The following is a 16,605-nucleotide window of genomic DNA, read 5'->3' on the forward strand; positions in this document are numbered from 1 at the left end:
CAACCAGAAGGTCAAGGGTTTGATCCCCAGCTGAGCAACATGTCCGATGTGTCCTTGGGCAAGACGCTTAACCCTGCATTGCTCCCTCTGCTTCGGTGACAGTGTATGAATGGATTAGTGTTGTACTTACTCTGATATACGTCTGCTAAGTGAATTGTAACATTGTAACAAGAAGCAGAAAGAACAATAATTCCGTATAATCTGCCGTCTTCCATAAAACATTTAAAAACAAAACATATAATTAAATTAAATTAAAATGAAACAGCTGCAGGCCAACACAGCCAATCACATCCCACCATAAATTCCTGTTACCATTTATTTTATACCACCCAAAGAAGATCACAAAATGATCACCGAATAAATAAAAAAACGTAATAAACACATTTTATAATATTTCCTTGACCTACTTTCTTTCATAGTTTTCTTATTTCACAGGTGATTAATCTACTAAACTGGTATCATGACTACTTTAAATAACCAGAACTGTGTGTCACCTTTAAAAAAACTTTACTGTACTTCTCAATTAAAAAAAAAACCCATGAATTAAACTATGTTATAAAGGCCTTTTCATCATTTTGGCATTTGAATTGTTGTTAAACATCAGATCAAAAAGGTTTTTACAATTATTTTTTAATGTTATTGTTTTTTTTTGTGGTTTTTTTGCCTTTATTGCACAGGACAGGAAATTAATATTTCATAATTTTACAACTGCCAGATGTCGTAGAAACATCTGTACACGGGGCGCGTCACATGACCGCCAGGAGCCGCAGCGTTTAAAGAGTCTGTTGGGGCCCTAAGCAAAAATGAATTGGGGGGCCCTCTTACCAGCACCTGTTTCCCAACGCTTACTCGTCTTCCTCTCTCTCTCTGTTTTTTTTTTTTTTTTTTTTTAATTCAATCCCTGACAGATAATTCCCTTTAATTATTTTTCTTCGGTGACTGTCGTTGATTTTCAAATGTTGGTCTTCAAATTAAAAACGTATGCCACGCTTAGCAGGGCAACGAGAGGGAGCGCTGTCAGATGGGAGGTATCCTGTCATTGCAAAATTTGCACATTTTTAGCCACTGCTTGGGGCCCCCAGGCCTCTACTGGCCTAGGGCCCAAAGCAGTTGCCTGCCTTGCCTGTGACAAGCAGCGCCTCTGGCCTGGCCACCTGATGCTCCACAATTATACTTTTTTAAGAGCTCATAAGAATCATTTCGCCCATTTTCACCTTTATTATGACATAGATGACAGAGAGAAACCAATCAAACCAAAATGATAGATTTATTTCAGGCCCACCCCTCTATTGGTTCCCGGGGCAGCCAGTCCCATCTCCCCCCCCGCCCCCCTTAGAGACGCCCATGCTGGCAAACACACCCGGAACTCACTCTCACTGCTGCCGTCGTCACTGAGGTCAGGTACACGGAGCGAAGATGGCGACCGCCTACGAGAGATACAATTTGTAAGTACAAAAGCTGAAATTCACGCTTTTTTAAAAACCGTCCTCCTCACGGTTGAACGATTTCAAATAAAGCCGAGGGACCGAGCTGATGACCGGGGGGGGCGTAAGCGGGGCTGTCGGTCAGACGGAACCGGCTTGATCGCTCGTGTTGTCGGATGACACAGCGGCTGAAGTTCGCTGACAGGCTGAGCTGGTGGAGCAGGAAGCAGCCAAGTTTCTCTCCACAGTCATTCATTATCAAGTGTCCATGCTGCCATATTCACAAGGAGTACGGCAGCTTTGTGACTCTCTAAAGAAGGGGGTTGTTGTTCTGTAGGGACGTAGGAAGTAGAGCCGCCACAACACCTGTTTTTTTTTTTTTTATCAACTTCGATTCAATATCGATATCAGCTTCGATACCGTGTTGCGATTTAGACCGTGTGCAGAAGTTATCCTGCAATTTACAGGGGGGGTAAAATCAAGAAGTAACCTTATGTCAGGTGTCTAGGACTTCTATTTGTGTCACCCTGGTATTGAAACAGGGATCCATATGGTTTCAATTTGACTTGTCTCAAATGGAAGATTACAATTCTGGCATTGTTACAAACCCTCTATTTGTGTGATCCAGGTCAAAGTTAGAGATGCACCGATTGGGAGAATCAGGGCCGACGCCGATACAGATGTTCGTTTTTTCTGACCTCTTTTGTAAGACTCCCACAATGCCACCATTTTTTTTTTTTCTTCTCATGTTTGACGATGAAAACAAGTCAGGTGACTTCATCTACCCAGTAAATAACTCAGGAGTGAGGTGCACGAGATGTCAGCATTAAATTGATCTGACACAAAAAAAATAAACATCGGTTACAGGCATTGTCTCGTGCCACGTTATTTGCCGATATCTGCGAGCAGGGCCGATATCTGCAGATCCCGATGTTGAACCGACGCTTCGGTGTATCCCCTGACAACATCAACATGTTTTGATACCTGTTTCAATAACACAGCACCAAAATGGAGGTCTGTCCTAGGAACCTAGTGTTGGGCGATTCCAACAGGAATGCAAGCAAACTCCTACGTTGGCGACGTTTTGTCTAGATTGCGCAAACACGTCGGCAAGCAAGCAACCAACGTGTTAGTGGGTAAGAATCAAAAATAAAACATAAATCGGACAGATCTGACGAAGATCTTTTGAGATCGAGACGTTCAAGTTCAAGTCGTTCTTGTTTTATCAAACGTGTTTGTGCAATTCAGAGGAAATAAAAAGACGTGTCCTTTAAATGACACCACGCTAACCGTCTTAGTTGCCCAAAAACGTCGAAAATGTTCATGTCCAGCTGCACAATTATGTTCTTATTGTAACGTAATTGTGCAGTTTAGACAGTGCTCTCTCTCCCTCTCTCTCTCTCTCTCTCTCTCTCTCTCTCTCTCTCTCTCTCTCTCTCTCTCACCTTTAAAATGATGAACGCTTTAAAGTATGTGGTGTCCAAAAGTATCAGAGTGTTGAACATTTAGTCAACCTTAGCAGCAGGTTATTGAACGCCATGACTTTGTTTTATGTTATTTGACCTATTTTTGAAGATGTTTTCATGAAACGTGTCCAGGTGTGACATCGACATATTGTGACCTTTTGCCGTCGGCTGTTCTTGAACTGTACCTTTTCCTGAAGTTGACAGATCTATATGTACTTTTTACCCGACACACCCTTTATTAGAAGCAGGTCACCCACCCAGTCTTACCTGTCTGTCCTACCCGTCACTGCACTGAGTCAGCCGACCCACCAGTATTTGGGCTTGGTTTAAAGTGGCTCACCTCTGCAGCTCACCTGGTCGGTCTGAAATGGGTTAAACACTGAGTTAGTGTTGGTAGTCTCCGCAGTATTAAAACTGGTCTCAGGAATGTTTAGTTGGTCTGGATTATGGAGGGAAACAAAGGAGTGTTTGTGTGTTGGTGTGTGTGTGTGAACATCACCCCGAGCCGCAGACGTCACCGCGGCTCAACACGAGGTCCTGTTTTCATTCAAGGCTCAGTGTGTTACTCAAGCAGCTGCTGCGTTGAGCTGTGATTCACAGTTCTGTGGTGATGGCGGGTTCAGTTTGTTGTGTAACTGATTCCACAAAGGAAGCGACCATCCATCCATCCATCCACACACACGGGGAGGACGGAGATCGCCGTAAAAGCTTTACATCCGGAGACGGTCAGGAAACATTCAGATGTGCTCCAGCTTTCATTTCATAAATTGTTAACTGGACCTGGATGGCTTCCAGGTCGCTCTCTCTGTGAGCATCCTGCAGAAGTCGCTCTCTATCAGAAACCACCCTCTGCTGCTCATGCAATCCTGGGATTAAGTTGTGAAAATGTTCAATACTTTGATACATGTGTTCTTAAAGGACACCATTTCAGATTTTTTTTAATGATCGATGGTATCGCAAAGTGTTGAAGCTTTAACAACAACTAAAGTCTTCAGTCTTATTTTTTAGCCACAAGGGAGAGAGTCAGATTTAAATTCACATTTTGACAAATACTGACATTTCTCTCCAGTCCTTTTGGTGTCTCATCAGGATGCAAAAGTTTTGTTCATGTCTCTTACAAACAGGCCGAGAGCAGAGGAGTTGACGAAATTGCGCAAATACGTTGGCACGATTGTTGCCGGTATGCAGAAAACAAAGTACTCAATATCAGGTGTCTAGGACGTTGAAATAAAAAGGGTATCAATCAAGCCGCAACCTCCACTGTTGGAGAATAAGGCCAATGCTGAAGTGAAAAATCCTTGAGTGTCCACGAGAGGCTGGCTGCAGAAGCACAGGAACCCATTCAAAAAAGCCTGTTTTGACAGCAGAAATGATCATGTTTACAGCCTGGTTCAAAAAACCAAATAGGTGTGATTAGCTCATGTCTCGATCGGCACACACTGTACAGGGGGTGAATGTTTTGATGACTTATCCGTTTTGATTTTATGCAGGATAAGAGTTATTCACAATAAGGCGTGTAGCTGACATGATTGACAGGTGGGCGCGGTGTAACGGTTTGTCAGGAGGTTTAAAACCAGCCTCTGCTCTCAGCCTGTTGTTAGGTTGACTGAAAGTTAGGCGGTGGAAAATAAGGGCTGAGCTCCTTCTGCATTTTGATGTGACATGTTCCTCATTCAAACTTAGAAGTGGTCAAACAGAGGGATGTTCTGCACCTCTTATCTTTGTCCTCCTACAGGATATCCTCTCTAACACATCCGAGTGAAAGAATGATTGCAGAGCTGTAACTGTTCATTGTGACGTCTCCTTTCTTGTCTTTTAGGCACATTACCCCAGAGAAGTTCTTCATCGAGGCGTGCGATGAGGGAGCTGATGCTGTTCTGGCCATCGACAGGGTCTCTAATGAGATGACTCTCACAGGTAGACAGCCACTCGTACACTCCATTGATGTGTCTTAAAGAGACAGAGGACATGAGAACCATGATGTGCCGAGAATTAAAGTGCTGCACGTCCCTCCTTGTCTCTATGACGCCAGACGCTGTATGACCGACACGTCTCTGTTGCTTTTTACTGCATGTTTTATATTTTTGAGATTGATTTTTACCCGATCAGATATAAAAAAAAAAGAGGAAGTGGGTACAAGAAAAAAAACACGGGGAGTATAAATACATTCGTAAAACAGTGGCGGTGACATCAGCAGCGCCTTTCTGAGAAGTTGAAAGATTTTTAACTTGAGCACTCGGAGCGGCCGCACAAAAAAAGGCAAAGCGCTCTGAGAATAAGATGCTGGGTGCTGCTCTTCTTCTCTGGGCGTTTGTTTGCAACCGCCCTCATTGAAAACAGCTGAAAAAAAGACGCTGGCGCTCTGAAAAAAAAAATGCTCGGTGAACACGGGGGCCTGAGTGTCGAAGCACGTGGCTGGAACTTTGTAAAAAGTTTAATTCTGAGAGATTCTATAAAGCCTGTTACCTTTTCACACATCATGGTGCTTTCACAGGTAAAAAAGACGTCCCTCTGTCGGCGGTCACCCGGCCCATCTGTGGCATCATGGGAACCATCCGTCTGGTGGCAGGTCGGTACAGTCGTGTTTCAGCATCATCTGTGGAAGTGTTTATAATCAAACCGCTGTGACTGATGGCGTCCTCGCCTCACAGGTATGTACCTGATCGTCATCACCCGGAAGAGGAACGTGGGCAGCCTGCTGGGTCACGCTGTGTGGAAGGCCGTGGACTTTGACGTGATCTCTTATAAGAAGACGGTGCTGCACCTCTCAGAGATCCAGGTCAGTGAGAGACGGGTCGCTCAGCTGGGCGAGCGAGACCGCAGCATACAGATGTTTACACAGCCCTTTGATGTCAGCTGCATGTGATCCCAAATCGCTCCACGCCGTGCGTCCCAATTCTCCTCAGCTCTCACTACACGTGAAGGTCAAAACATGGATGATATCTGGGCGGGCCGACCATTTTTATTTTGCCATATTTTTTTTATATATCGCTGTCCGGGATCAATGAGCAAGTGGCCAAACTCCCCTCAGTGTGCAGGAGTTTTTCTGCATTTTTCAGAGATTAAAAGCAAGAATTTAAGGACTGTTTGTTGCTGCCTAGGATGTGTATTTGTGTTGCCTTGGTAACCAGGTCTGAATATGGATTACATTTATTAGAATCCTGTCAACGTTTGAAATTCTGGTATTGCGGCTATCTTACTGCAAAACCATTTCTGCAACACGCAAAAACATTTTTTAAGTTTAATAAGAAACTCGTCCTTTCTCCTGCATGTCTCTCTCTCTCTCTCTCTCTCGCCCTTGCCCACCCACGTCACACTGTTTGTTGTCTTCATCTGATGATGTAACAACCACACACTGTTCTGTCCAGGTGTTTGTGTGCCAGTCTGACGGTCAGACGCCTCATGTTTCAGTCTGGATCAATGTGTAGGATCTGATTTCAGGGAAGCAGGCGGTGAATTATTCATCGGCTTCTGCTCCCGGTTTGTTGACACTAAAAGAGCAGCAGCGTTAACACATGGCTCATTCATGAAAAAAACACTTTTCTGCAGCGTAGAAAAAAACAACAACAATAGACAACGGAGCTTTCATCCAGCCTGTCGTAGATCTAACTTGTGATTTCTGGTAAATCTGTCGTGTGAGGGACAGTGGAGCTTCACTCTGTGTGCTAACTGGATTAGCATCATGATCCTATTAGAAGCTCAAAAAACACGACATGCACGGCGTTTGTTTCCTAAATGAAGAGCTGGTAAGAGAGTCGATGATCTCCAGCAGCAGCAGCAGCACAGCTTTAAAAAAAAAAAAAATCAAACTCAAAAAGATCAAAACTGACCCTCGCGGTGCCCTGTAGTCACTGTATTTACACCTGTCAGCTTTAAATTCCAGAGCAGCAGCGGCATGTCAGCAGCTTAAGCCGTGCCTACGCTGCATGATGTCGGCCCAATTTACACCTGAATTCTGAGTGGTGCAGCTCATTTTGGGAGCCAGGATGAATCGTGTGACGTCACTCGTGTGTCGATTGTGAATGTGAGAACGAGAGAGAGTGTGTGTGTTTGAGCCGTACATATGAGACAACTGTAAGACACTCAATTATGACTTCATCCTCCGTCTGTGGGAGTTTTCTATTGACTCTGTCCTCGGGGTGGGACTCACCAATCACCAGAGACCCCACGATACGATATCACCACCACACTTGAGTCATGATAGGAAATTATTGCGATTTTAAACATTTGCGACATTCTGAGAATTGCATATTACATACATACAAATACATATTGCCACAAAATTCCACTACATCAAGAACTGTTTAGTCAAATAAGAAAACAATCTCAGTCTATTCATCTCACTTCTGTCTTTTTATTTCTACACAATGCGAGTCAGGCCCACAGAGTGACCGTCACTGTGTGAAGTCAAACCCCTGTAGGAGGCTGCACACTCCTCACAATCTGTACGGACGACTGAACAATGGCCTTCAACTTGTTCAAGATGAATCGTGTAACCTCTTCAGCAATTACAAATTAAAAGAGCATATTTGCTGTTAGTACGATAGAAAAGTCGATACTCGGGCGGTCATGAGACGAGATAATATCTTCATGTAAAATGTCGCAACACTAAGCTGTACCGATTTTTCACCACCTCCCCTCCGTCCTGATTTCACCCGTACAGTTTGAGCTCTGAGGTTGTGCCTGGCGTTCTCGACTGCACGGATACTTGACCCGTATTTTTGAGCAGTTAAGACTGTTCTCTCTCTCTTTGTCTTGTGGCAGCTTTTTGTTGTTTTTTTAAAGCTTCTGTAATGTTTGTCAGTATCTATGTTTTACTTTTCTTGTTTAAAAACCAACAAAGTATTGAAGATGTGAGTGAACCTGTCGGTCTGCTTCTTCAATGTGAACGCGTGTTGTGTTTCCTCTGCAGTCTCAGGAGAACAAGACGTTCCTGTCCATGATCAACAACGTGCTGACCACGGACGGATTCTACTTCTGCACCGACTTCGACCTCACACACACTCTGCAGAGACTCGCCAACACCAGCCCCGACTTCCACGAGATGAGTCTGCTGGAGCGGGTGAGACGGCGAGGATATACTTCTTTTTTTTAAAAAAAACCCTCGTGAACACCCGTTCATTCAGGCGTTTGTCAGAACAGACGGGGAAACTCAAACGTGTAATGGTCTCATCAGCCACTCTGATCGTCACTTAATGTGTGTATTAATGTGATGATTTTAATCAGAGAGTTTCTTTCTGTTTTCAGGCGGATCAGAGATTTGTGTGGAACGGAAACCTGCTGAGGGAGCTCGCTGCACAGCCAGAGGTAACACACACACACACACACACACACACACACACACACACACACACACACACACACACACATTACACATATACACACACACACACAAACACACGCACACACTAAACACAGACACACTCACATTACACACATGCACATTAGACACACACACATCCACATTATGCACTCACACACATTACACAAACATTATAAGCATGCACGCACATTACACACTTGCATATTACACACACACATGCACATTATACACACACACAAACGCTACACACACGCACTACACAAACACATGCACACACAAACACACAGAAGCAGACAAACACGTTACACAAGTTGACTTAGAGTGTTTGTTTATATCATCAGAATAAGTGACTCTCCTTTTCCTCCTTGCAGCTCCACAGGTTTGCTCTCCCGGTCGTCCATGGATGTATCCTTCATCTTGATTTTTAATTTTCACATTTATTCTCCTGTAGCTTTTTTATTTCTCGTCTCAGACACACTGAAGATGAGACGATGTGGATTAATGCCAGTGTTGGACAAAAAGCAGAAGTGACACTGGGAGGTGAAATGTACAGGATGGGTTAGGGGTTAGGGGGTTAGGGATTAGGAGGTTAGGGATATCGAGGAGGAAACGCGCCTCACGACATTTTCTCTTCCATTCATCAGTCTTTAAACATCTCATGACACGCTCAGTTATGTGTTTACCTCATGTGACGTCTTCCGATCTGTAGATTTGTCCGTCATAGCGAACGCTTTCTACAGCGTTAAAACTCTCCCCTCAGTGTCATCGTCCCCATTCTCTGTTTCCCCCGACGTCAAACTAACCGGACTTCTCTCCACGGATTGATACGATCACAGTTAGTCCTGCAGAGTCTGTGCGATAAGAGCTGCGTCCTTAGCAACCGTCTGCTTTTCTTAGCAACAGTGTTTTTCTTGTTTACAATGGCGGCTGATCTGTTGAGGGTCATTTGTTGAAGTTCTGTTTTGTCGAGGTGGATCATCACTTCCCTTCTTTGTTGCACGCTCACAGTCTGAGTTTCCTCCTCCTTACTTCTTATCTTTAATCTAAAACATCTCGATTTGTTATCTCAGTATATCACCTTCCTCGCCCCCCTCTCTCTCTTCCCCCCCCACATTGGCTCTTTGACGCTCTCGTGGATGACGGAGGTTTGAGGTAGCTTCCTTGACGCCGTGTGTGTGTTCAGACATCGTCATGAAGCCGTGTCGTATCAATGGAAAGATCTTTGAGTGGATCCTGATCTCGAGGAGGAGCTGCTTCAGGGCCGGAGTCAGATACTACGTCAGAGGTTAAAACATAAACGTAGTTGATAAATAAATCGGAAGAAGCGTTATGTGCCTTGTTAAAAGTTTGATTTCTTTTTCCTGCACAGGCATTGACTCTGAAGGCCACGCCGCCAACTTTGTGGAGACGGAGCAGATCGTTTTGTACGAGGGAGCAAAGGCTTCGTTTGTGCAGGTGAAGAAAGATGTCTGTTCATTTTATACCCAACTGTTTTAAAGAGGACATATTCTCCCCCTCTTCCACCTTTTCAAACAGTCCCCTGTGGTCTAAATGAAACATCTGTGCTGTGCTTTGGTCTAAATATAACATGAATCAAGCACCAGAGGAGGTTTGTGACCCTGTATAAACCAGCTCTCTCAGAACGCTCCGTTTTGGTGTGTGTGTCTCTTTAAATGCAACGAGCCCCCCCTCTGAGTTTTCCCAGCAGACGTCACTCCTGAAGCAAGAATAAAAATGGCAGACCTGCTCAAAAGTTTTGCTCTAGGCTGGGGGTGGAGTCTATGGGTGGAGATATCAGGGGAGGGGAGTTTTTTTTTTTTTTTTTACCAGAATCCCACTGTGACATCACAAGGAGAGCAAATTTGAAACAGAGCATTTTTCTCTGTGTTGTAAGACTTATGCAGAACACAAACAAAGGACTGAATGGGTTTATTTCACATTTTGTGGGTCAGTAGACACTCAGGTTACACAAATATATGTTCAGAAACACTGTGAAAGTGGATATTTCATAATGTGTCCCCTTTAAAGCATCTGTCTGCTCAACCTTTCAACATGAACTTGAATTTGTCCTACAGACACGAGGCTCGATGCCCTTCTACTGGAGTCAGAGACCCAACCTCAAATACAAACCTAAACCTATTATCAGCAAAACCACCAATCACGTAAGAGCAGACTTTAACGTGTTCCTGTGTGCTTTGGAAACTGTAAAAAAAAAAACAAGACGCTAACCTCTTTCTGTCTGTGCAGCTGGATGGTTTCCAGAGACATTTCGACTCTCAGCTGCTCATCTACGGGAAGCAAACCATTCTGAACCTGGTGAGGATCCTTTAAAACGGAGCGCTGTGTCGTCTTTATTTGTCTAACAGGAAATACAATAAGTCGTGTTTGTGTCTGCAGGTGAATCAGAAGGGCTCAGAGAAGCCGCTAGAACAGGCCTTTGCTAAGATGGTGTCGGGTATGAACAACGGTATGCTCCAGTAAGTTTCAGCCGACGCCTTCCTCAGAGTCACTGTCAGTGCCGCTCTGACCTCCAGGGGAGGAAATACTGAACTACATTTACTCTTGTTTATGTATCGAAGCGGTTTTTGTGTATTTTTTGTGCACTAAACCACTCCTGAAAGTTCTTAAGTCTCCTCCTCTGTCCTCAGCTACATCGCCTTTGACTTCCACAAAGAGTGCAGTAAGATGAGGTGGGACCGTCTGCAGATCTTAGTGGACTCTGTCGCTGAGACGCAGGATGAATACAGGTAGCTTAACTCTGCTGTTGCGGGATAATGTGGACTCTAATGTACGGTGAAGGAGCTGATCATGATCCCTCTCCTGTGTGTGTGTGTGTGTGTGTGTGTGTGTGTGTGTGTGTGTGTGCGCGAAGTTACTTCATGGTGAACCCCGAGGAGAAGACGGTGGCCCAGCAGAGAGGAGTGTTTCGCAGTAACTGCATGGACTGCTTGGATCGGACCAACGTGATCCAGAGCCTGCTGGCCCGGCGCTCCCTGCAGTCCCAGCTTCAGAGAATGGGCGTTCTGAATGTGGGTCAGCGGATCGAGGAGCAGGCCGAGTTTGAAAAGATCTACAAGAACGGTAAGAACCTGTGTGTGTGTGTGTGTGTGTGCGCTCGTCTGTTAGCATGTAGCTTTGTCTTTAGCAGATGGTATAACCTCTGTGTGTGTGTGTGTGTGTGTGTGTGTGTGTGTGTGTGTGTGTGTGTGTGTGTGTTCTTGTGTGTGATCTCTAACAGCATGGGCTGACAATGCCAATGCATGTGCTGTGCAGTACGCCGGAACAGGAGCCCTGAAAACAGACTTCACCAGGTACAGTACGGTGACATCACACACACACACACACACACACACACACACACACACACACACACACACACACACACACACACACACACAGCTGTAGTGCTACCAGCTGGTCGGTTGTTTGATCACAGTCTGCTCCTCCCTCAGGACGGGGAAGAGAACCAGGTTGGGGCTGCTGATGGACGGCTGGAACTCCATGATCAGATACTACAAGAACAACTTCTCTGATGGATTCAGACAGGTACAGGCAGCGTCGCAGAGGACACATAACGGAGCTTCATCTCAATCCAAGCTGAAGGATTTGTGTGGTCAACCCTGAGATTTTCGAATAACTCCAAAGAGTTACTTAGTCTCACTTTTATTTTCCTGATGGTTTCAGGACGCCATCGACTTGTTTTTGGGCAACTTCGCTGTGGACGAGTCCGACGGTCCGACTCCTCTTCGAGTGCAGAAGGACTGGAAGTTCCTCACGGTCAGTTCATCTCTGTTTTCTCTGTTTGTAGCAGCCGCTTCTCTAAGTGTGACGTTTAATCTAATGTCCTGTTATCTCTGCAGCTGCCCATCATCATGCTGGTCGCCTTTTCTATGTGCATCGTCTGCCTTCTGATGGCCGGTGAGTTCTTCTTCTTGATATCGTATAAAGGGGGAGGTTGAGCCGGGTGCCTTGCTCTAGGGCAGTGCTCAGGAAGTGAACTGGCATCTCTCCAACTACCACACCAATTTCCAGAAATGGTCCGCACCAGGACTTGAACCTGCAACCCTCCGGTTCCCAACCCTAAAGACTGAGCTAATCCCGCCCACTATTCTGTCTGATGTCCAGCAGGGGGGGGGGGGGGGGGGGGGGGCGACTCTCCTGGTTGATAAAGTAGTCTGATAAAATGCTCCTGCTTCTCAGTTAATTTCCGCATGCATTTTTGTTCCTAGTCTCTAGTTTCAAGTCTTCTTCGACACAGCATGAAGATCATTTTGTAAATTTTGGTCCCATTTAGAGTCAAATAGATCATAAAGCGGGATCGGGGTTAGGGAAGGGTTACCTGTGAATGACATGTCACTGCCACAAGGGCCTGAAAAAATCTTAAGCCATTTTCACATATGCACTCCGGATAATATCTAGAAGACGACTCTAGATATTAGAGTCCTCCGGAGCCTCCTAGAGTCCTACCCTCCAGGTAGCCAAATCTCCTGACTTTTTCAGGAGATTTCCGTATGTGTGAAAAGGGTTTTAATCTGCCTTTTGGTTCCACTGATAAAACACTAATTGGAGTCGCTGTGAGAAACTGTAGGTTTGAGTTGATTTTGGCGCCCCCCTGTGGAAATAGCACTACCTTTTCTCTCTGTTGATTTGTCCTGTAGATGTGTAAGTGGGTTTTTTTTAACCAACAAATCTCATCCTGCTGTCTTATGAGTCATTGAAATTCCTACCTTCCTTGTTTTTATGGCGTTTTTTTCTGACACTGAACCTGCAGCGGCCGCGTTAGGCATTTAAAATGACTTTATAGACTTAGACAATCTTGTGGCTGATGGTCTTGTTTGCTTTTGTTGGTCATGTAGAGACATCTGTATTCATTTCAGTCTGAGTCAGAAGCAGCAATAATCTCCTGAAAGGTGCTTAAAGTACATTTTGTTATCAGTCTGTTTTAAGCCGTTTGAAATAAGCAAAGTGCCTCAATAGGTCACTTCCTGCTCCACAAAAAAGACAAAAGAGAAAGATGTTAGAACTCTCCGCCTGACTGACTTTGTGTGTGTGTGTGTGTGTGTCACAGGCGACACGTGGACGGAGGCTCTGGCATACGTGATGTTTTGGGGAGCAGCGAGTGCGATCACAGGAACCATCATCATGTTCAACGGGCAGGACTTTGTGGACTCCCCCAAACTGGTTCACAAGGAGAAGATGGACTGAGAGTGTGACTGTGTGTGTGTGTGTGTGTGTGTGTGTGTGGATGTGTGTGTGTGTGTGTGTGTGTGTGAGGATTATATACCTCTTCATCGTCTTCTTCCTCCTCAGATGTGGACTCTCTGGATCTCTCAGACTCTGTGGTGTATCTACAGGATCCTCTGGTGTTCTGCACTCACTCCTAAACTTTACTGAACACGTCCTTCATTTCTCTCGTACCGTCTCTTCTGGGTTTGTTGGGGATCTCTGACGGAACTTAGGTCAACACTACTGTACCGTTAACCATTCTTAATGTTTAAAATCTGTAAAGAAGAAATGTTAGAAAAGGCACCTTTTCGTTTGTTCTTCATCCAACACCTCTAGATTAAAGTCCTGCTCTCTGATTGAACGAAAACTTGTCAACACTAATTTTCAGAACCAATCTTTTTTAATAAATACAGTCTCTGTTCTTTAAATCATCAATGGTATCAAAACTTCAGATTTTCAGTCATTTTTAACTGTGGTTCATTGTTAGGTTAATAAACCTTGTGGAGTCCTGGTTTGAGTCAAACGACTCCTCCGCTAAAGACAACAAGTGACCAGCAGAGGTGTGCAGCGTGACTTTGGGACACTTGGTCGGGGGCTGTGGGTTCAAACTCTGTAACATTAAACATGATCGCAGGCTGCGAGCTCAACTAGCATACTGTTAGCTTGTTACAGGAATGTAAACTCCACACGTGGTTAAACAAGATTGGACTAGAAGGAGCGACACAGCTGTGCAGACACTGCACGTTGTGAACTCGATAAAAATCATCACACAGGAAGCAGTTTAAACCTCCCAAAGAACAGACTGCGTCTTATCTAGCAGTGCACTTTTATGGTCATTAATAACAATAAGTTACACGACATAGGGTGTGTAGGACTTCTGTTTGTGTTGCCGTGGTGTTGAAAACGTTTGATTTTTACTTGTATTATATCAAAGATTACAAAACTCTCGTACCCTGACACTCCTTAACTCTGCATATTTACTAAAAGTGTCCTGACTCCACTGAGAGAGAGAGAGACGACGATAAACAACCAAACTGAAACTGTGCGGGGCTGAAATACGGCTGCTAAGGTTGTTTTGTGACGTTTCTTTTGACGCCAACACAAAGCGAGAGGGGGGAGGGTGGTTTTGTGTCCTCGCCTCATGTAACACACTCGGCCATTTCATTCATGATTAGTATGAACATTAGGATCATTGTGAAGCTTTAAGGATGTTTCCTGTCACCGTGTTCGTCTCAGACGGAGGATGAATTCATGTCGGTGAACCCCGAACTGTCACACTAACACATTCCTGATGGATGTCTTGCAGCGTGCACGTCCATGATATGTTTCTAATGTAACCGCCTTACAGATGCATCAATATTTGTCCGTCTGTCTGTGTGTACCTGGAGTGAAATACATGTCGTCCTTTCCGGCTCATTTTATCCATGTGTGTCTCATTTTGCACTTTGGACGCCATCGAGTGATCTCGTCGTTGTTTCATTTTTTATTTCATGAGTTTCGCTGGTTAAACAAACAGAAAAAACGAGCAGGTGACTCGTGACTTTAACGGAGCGTGAGGGGACGGCTTACCAACTTCACTGATTTCCAACGTGTGTTAATTACAGAAATCTTTGTTAAATGAGATCAAATGTCTGATTCAAGCGTAAGAATCTGAACTTTGAACCTGTTTGTAAATCTGTTTTCACGCTAACAGATGTTTTGAGTTCCACGCTCTGATTTTTCTGTTTTTTGTTTACATGTGCAGATTCCCGTTACTGTCACACATTAGGAAGAACGATGAAGCTTTAAATATGTCGACATGAAGCTCTAGACGACATGTTTGTGGTGTTGATTGAGACGTCTGTGGTGCATTATGTACACGTCTCTTTTGTTTCTCCTCCGAAGCCTTCAGATTCAGACCTCATCCTGACACTTCTGTAATTATCAATAAACTCCAGTGAACACACACTGATTGCAAATATAGCACCTCTGATCGTTTGGCTTTTTGCATTTTTCTTCTTTTGGCATTTAACAAACTTTGACTCAACACTCGGACACCATCAGAAGCAATGAGGGTGACTTCACCTTTTAAGGACACCGACGTCCAGTCTGATTTACTTCTAGGAGTCAAAGCTTTGTTGTCATTTTACTGATTGGAGAGACAAAATTACAACTCACTGAAGCTAACCTATAAACCTGCAAATATCACCTGAAATTTAAGAGTAATTTGGTAAATGGATTTGTATATTTATTTTCTAGTCTTCTGACTACTCAAAGCTCTTTTACACCGCAGGTCACACCTACACATTCACACACTGATGGTAGAGAGACACTGCAGACAAAGGAGCAGGAGCAACTTGGTGTTTAGTGTCTTGCCCAGGGACATGTGGCTGCAGGAGCTGGGGATCAAACCTTCGAGCTTCCTGTTAGGAGACAACGACTCTACCACTAAACCACAGCCGCTCAGTTGTTTTGAATTCAAAACATCAAAGTAATAAAGTCACCAAAGGAGATGAGGCATGTTCTGTCTCTTTATTCTGTGGGGTCAATGTAAAGGGATCCTTTTGAGATGATCAACAGCCCTGAAATAAGTCCAACCTTGAATCTGAATTTATTTGTGAATTAGAGACGATGTAATTTAACATGGTTTCAATACAGAGCATGAAACTGAGAGTTTATAGCTGCTTTTACATCGGGAGCCAGGGACTAAGAATCAGCTGATCCGATGAAGGAAGAGGCCAGACTCTACAGTAAGGCTGTAACCGCTCAGAAATGAAGGCAGGTCCCAGGCGACGCAGGGATTTGTATGTGATTAACAGGAATGCGTTGTACAAATGGACCTTTCACTGAGAGGTGTTAATGACCTCGTGGTTATAAATGGGATGGAAAAATAATGAAAAACCTTTAAGGCAACATTTAAAGCACATATTCAATGTAAGAACTTTGATTTAGGTTAGACTACTTTAGGTTTATACGGTAGTTTAAGAAGCTGGTGAATAAAGGATTCCTCTCCAGAAATGAATATACATTATTGAGATGGTTCCTTTTTGTTATTTTTACACAAAACTGAATTATTTATAACAATATTGTTTATTATAATATTAACTATTATAATAATTATAATATTATAATTATTATTTTATTATTTTATTATATTATTATTATTATATTATAATAATATAATAAT

The 16,605-nt window shown here is 44.0% G+C and overlaps 1 protein-coding gene across 1 annotated transcript; it reads left to right on the forward strand.

The window, feature by feature from the left end:
• The first annotated feature begins 1,324 nt into the window (after positions 1 to 1,324).
• sacm1la (SAC1 like phosphatidylinositide phosphatase a) lies at positions 1,325 to 15,401 on the forward strand. The gene is made up of 19 exons (XM_020646662.3): positions 1,325 to 1,445; positions 4,710 to 4,807; positions 5,385 to 5,459; positions 5,542 to 5,669; positions 7,803 to 7,952; positions 8,138 to 8,197; positions 8,585 to 8,618; positions 9,397 to 9,498; positions 9,583 to 9,668; positions 10,289 to 10,375; positions 10,461 to 10,529; positions 10,611 to 10,690; positions 10,862 to 10,960; positions 11,086 to 11,294; positions 11,452 to 11,524; positions 11,666 to 11,759; positions 11,898 to 11,990; positions 12,074 to 12,131; positions 13,282 to 15,401. Exons 1-19 carry the CDS (start codon positions 1,417 to 1,419, stop codon positions 13,416 to 13,418), a joined length of 1,761 nt encoding a protein of 586 aa, XP_020502318.1. The 5' UTR covers positions 1,325 to 1,416; the 3' UTR covers positions 13,419 to 15,401.
• The last annotated feature ends 1,204 nt before the right edge of the window (positions 15,402 to 16,605 follow it).

The sequence above is a fragment of the Labrus bergylta genome, chromosome 19 (genome assembly GCF_963930695.1).
Source record: "Labrus bergylta chromosome 19, fLabBer1.1, whole genome shotgun sequence".
In the NCBI taxonomy this organism is placed as follows: domain Eukaryota; kingdom Metazoa; phylum Chordata; class Actinopteri; order Labriformes; family Labridae; genus Labrus; species Labrus bergylta.

What these genes read in the sequence shown, in the direction of transcription:
- sacm1la (XM_020646662.3), top strand. Translation starts at nt 1,417, where the DNA reads ATGGCGACCGCCTACGAGAGATACAATTT. An exon ending in GCCTACGAGAGATACAATTT is followed by an intron (nt 1,446 to 4,709) that starts GTAAGTACAAAA and finishes CTTGTCTTTTAG; the next exon opens with GCACATTACCCCAGAGAAGT. An exon ending in AACCATCCGTCTGGTGGCAG is followed by an intron (nt 5,460 to 5,541) that starts GTCGGTACAGTC and finishes CTCGCCTCACAG; the next exon opens with GTATGTACCTGATCGTCATC.